The sequence below is a fragment of the Microtus oregoni genome, unplaced genomic scaffold, assembly GCF_018167655.1.
Source record: "Microtus oregoni isolate MIOR12 unplaced genomic scaffold, Mior012 000001F_ref0000356, whole genome shotgun sequence".
Taxonomy (NCBI): Eukaryota; Metazoa; Chordata; class Mammalia; order Rodentia; family Cricetidae; genus Microtus; species Microtus oregoni.
In genome coordinates this window covers 66,097,068-66,101,826 of record NW_024543060.1, presented here as the reverse complement: position 1 = coordinate 66,101,826, position 4,759 = coordinate 66,097,068, and the positions used below count along the sequence as shown (strand labels likewise).

Below are 4,759 nucleotides of genomic sequence, written 5' to 3'. Positions count from 1 at the left end.
AGAACCAACACCACACGTTGTCCTTTGATCTGCACACTTGCACAACAACACATTCTCACTCCCATGCACACAAAGGAAATAAATAACAATGTAGTAGAAGCTGTTTTTTTTTAAAAAAATAGAGTAAACTCAGGCTTTTTATTTTATTTTTCAGATTATGATAATTTGTTTTTAGCTGTGGATCCTGATTTTATACTGAAACCAAATTCAATTTCATTTCAACATACCATTGTTATTCTCTATTTTGTCTTGCCTAAATTTGATGATGGCAAATCACACATCAGTGACAGAGTTCATACTTCTTGGATTGACAGATGATGTCAACCTACAAGCTATTCTTTTTCTCTTTCTGCTCCTAACTTATATCTTAAGTGCCATGGGAAACTCAGCCATCATTCTCTTGACCCTACTGGATTACCGCCTCCAGACGCCTATGTATTTTTTCCTTCGAAATTTTGCATTTTTGGAGATATCTTTTACCTCTGTCTTTGTTCCCAAAATGCTAATCAATATTGGAACTGGAGATAAGACTATTTCCTTTGCTGGTTGCTTCACACAGTATTTTTTTGCAATTCTTCTGGGAGCCACCGAATTTTATCTCTTAGCAGCTATGTCCTATGACCGCTATGCCGCCATTTGCAGACCCCTGCATTACACGACTGTCATGAGTAGAAGACTTTGTTTTCTACTAGTCCTTGGTTCCTGGTTCTCTGGTTTTATAGTTGTTGTGGTGCCACATGCAATGACTCTTCAGTTGCCTTTCTGTGCCTCCAACATCATCAATCATTATTGCTGTGACTACACTATCTTGTTGCATTTATCCTGTTCAGACACACATTTCTTAGAAGTGATCCAGTTCTTCCTGGCTGCCATGACCCTCATCTTCACCTTGCTGCTGGTGATTCTCTCCTACACATACATCATCAGGACAATTTTGAGGATCCCCTCTGCTCAACAGAGAAAGAAAGCTTTTTCTACCTGTTCCTCTCACATGGTAGTGGTCTCACTTTCTTACGGAAGCTGTATTTTCATGTATATAAATCCTTCTGTTAAAGATGCAGCAAATTTTAATAAGAGAGTGGCTGTTTTAAATACCTCTGTTGCTCCTCTGTTAAATCCATTTATCTACACTCTCAGAAACAAGCAAGTAAAAATAGCTCTCAAAGATATGCTAATCAGAATGATAAATTTCTCAAAGAAGTAAAATTATTTGATGCTTGGTCCTATAATAATAAAAGTACAGAAGATTATAATTGTACATATAAAATGTACCTTCTACATTATTTATTAAATTAAGCCATTTTTTCTATAAAGATGTGTTCCTGTGTTTCTTTTTACACTTAATTACTATTGTTTTTATTTATAGCTAACTTAAAATTTTTTCATTACTCTTATTTATGTCCAGGGGTGCTTTTCTGTTGTGCTCCCACTCAAGCACTAGCAAAACTGAGAATGTTAAACACAGATGCTTGTCTCTTCAAGGAAAGATGTTTACATCACCTGTTTTCTGTTCAGAAGCCTGCGGACAGATGTGGTTAATAACCTGGTGACCTCTAAGCTCTCTGAGTGACTAGGGCACAGTGACTATCTAGAGCAAGGTTCAGTAAAGACATTCAAGTATATATTTGCACAGTATTAGTGCAAATCACAGAAGAAATATGTTGGTTTAAAATTCCTGTTTGATAGTTCGGCTACACCAAGGCTTAATTGTACTAGCATCATATACATACTTGGTGGATAACTGATAGTGAAAGGGTTTATTATTTTCTTATTTAAACTGTAATCGAGTCATTAGTTTACTCATTGTTTCTTTGCGATTTTAAATACTATCATCAGTACATGTTTAGTAATTCAATTGGATATACGGTTTTAAAACACAGATTAAAAATTACATACTGTTAGGTATTCAAATCCCACATTATTTATTTTGAAATACACAATTGTATAAGGACTCATAAACACACATGGGATTTATTTTTATATTCATCATTGAGATTTCCATGCATTTCATATAGAGTGCTTGATCAGGTCAACTTCCTGTTTATTCCCCTCAGATTCTTCCCATATGTCCCCAACCAATTTTCACTTCTTCCTTCCAACTTTATACATACTCTTTTAAACTCACTGAGTCTGCTTTGTGCTAACAGTGGGTGCATTAGAGCAGGGCCAACCAGTCGAGCATAGACGCCCAATCAGGACTCAAAGCACTGAAGAAAACTAATATGGAAAGCACATTTTAAAAGCCAATTCAAAGTATGCTTTTCTGTGTACATTGTATTATGGAGATATCACACTAAATCACCTTCATCTTTATAATTAACAAAAATAATAAAAAAGTAAAATATGCTGATCTCAGATTTTTATCTTGAGGGTACTACTAATTAACAATGCTTTCAGAGAGGATGAATTAGCACATGGTTCTATAAAACAGAAATGTACAAGCAAATCATTTTTGAAAATCTATACATATTATATTTCAGTTTACTAATTAAAACAAAAATGAAACACATTTTAATGCTAAGTATTTTGACTCTGATTCTTTAGAAAAATCAGTAAAGTGTGTGGAATGCATAATAATATCTATGAGATCAAGTAAACAGGACATCAAGACAGTTTAGACTTAAAGTTAATATTTCTTTATAACTTTAAATTTTCCTCAAATTCTTTGCACCTTGATAACTCTTGATATTTTGAAAACTCTGGTTCTTACAGTGGTTTCTTTTAATTCTCTGATGTGTTGGCTATTAATGAAAGAAAGACCAAACATAAAAGAATTTAACAACTTTTCTCATCAATAGTAATTTTAATATATAAGACTTGGGAAATTTTAAATATAGTATCTCAAATAAAAAATATTGTAGATGTTATTTCTATTACGTCTTCATTCATTCTGCCAATTTGGCCTATTTAAAAGACCAATAAATTCTGAAGAGAAGCAGTGGACTCTTAAACTTAAGAATTGTGTCAATGGAACCTTTTGCTTTGGATTTGATGCTGTTGGAAAAATAAATACAGTTTCTGGAATTTTCATATGAAAGGTTTTATATTTGTCTTCAGATGTCATCAACTGCAGCTAGCTTTCAATCAAAAAGGCCGTCACAGTGTATTGCCCTACTCTAATACAGATGCGCTCCACATTCAGTCGTATATCATAATTTATTCTTATTGAAATTAATTGCAACAATGCATGGTTCAGTTTGTGTAACAACAGTATAAACAAGAGACCCTAAGATCAGTAAGTGGCAAGATACTTGGGAACATTTATAATAAACTTGCTAGCCAAGGGTTACAGAACAATGTTCATAAAAATTATGGGACCTTCTAAAGAAAGATGTTGGGATATTCCTTACAAAGTTTAATATATTACATGTGGTCCATACTATTACTAGGAAATATGAAATCTTTAGTGGGCTGTGTGGATTTTGAAGCTGCATGTATCACATGGTTATTAGACAAATAAAAATGCTAGATTTGCAAAGAAGTCTCTTCAGTAAACCAAGGTAGTGTACTATACAGCTTTTTCAGCTAAATAGAACTCCTGATCCAGCACATTTGATGTTTGAGGGAGGTAATATTCCTGGCACATAGGCATGCTGCTTATAGACGTTCCTGTAGGTAAATAGGGCATGCACTAAGATTTTGTGAAAAGTTATGCCATCCTATGTGGTTATCTATTCAGTTTTGAAAATTAGTTTGGGGTTATTATTGGGACTGGGTAGAGAATTAGTGTATGACTTCCTCACCAGGTAAATTAAAGACCCAAAATAAATTGAATGTTATCTTACACCACCTTATCATGTACCTGGAATATAGACAGCAGCACTCTCTCATCAAACAGAAATGACAGATTGCCCTTGGAGTCATCTATTAATAGGAATTACAATATGCAGGCATGTAAAAGCAACAGTTTCAATGAACTGACACACAAAATTGATAAAAATCATTTGTAGTATTTGCTAAATTTAAGTGAAATAAGACGATATCTATATGAGGAAGAATGGAAAAGGGGGAGGTAGATCTCATGTACTTGCAGAATTTATGAGTCCATGAGGACAAGAGTGTTGAATGATGAAGATTCACTGAATTACAATGAAAATGGTTCAAATAGAACTATTACATTATCTTTTATCTGTCAAAAGATGAAACCACACTATAGATATTCAGCTATATGCTTGAGATGTAGATGTAGAATCTGACTACCCTGGGTGCTTACATTAGACTTTCAAATCTTATGCAACATTCAATTTGGCTAGTAACACTCAGAATTTGGAGAGATGTGTGAGCATAAAGTCCAGAACTATCACAAATGTTGAGGTTCAGTAAAGAAGTCCTTAAAAATCAATGTTGGAAACAATAAAGATGTTTCAGTTGTTTAGAAAAAGAATCATTAAATTAATACAAATATTTTAAAGGTATAGATCATCTTTAAAACCCCTAAGAAATAAAGTTCTAGTCCATGCTCATATATAAAAGATTTACTATTTTTATGATGTCGGTTCTTCCTAAATTAATACATAAATTCAAAATGATCTTTAATCTTATGGTATTTTCCAGACATGGACAAGTAGATTCTAACATTTATATGAAAAGACAAAGTGCCTAGAATAGCCCACAAAATTTTAAATGGGGAAAAAGTTGGAAGACGCACAATGTTCTACTACAAAATTTCTCAGCAATTGGTAATATAAGGTTTTGCACATAGATAAGTAGAATATATTATAAGGCCAGAAATAGATTCCTGTAAACAATTTGATAGTTC

The 4,759-nt window shown here is 33.3% G+C and overlaps 1 protein-coding gene across 1 annotated transcript; it reads left to right on the top strand.

The window, feature by feature from the left end:
• Positions 1 to 265: 265 nt before the first annotated feature.
• On the top strand, positions 266 to 1,204 carry LOC121463170 (olfactory receptor 2AP1-like). The gene has a single exon (XM_041675309.1). It carries the CDS (start codon positions 266 to 268, stop codon positions 1,202 to 1,204), a length of 939 nt encoding a protein of 312 aa, XP_041531243.1.
• Positions 1,205 to 4,759: the final 3,555 nt, after the last annotated feature.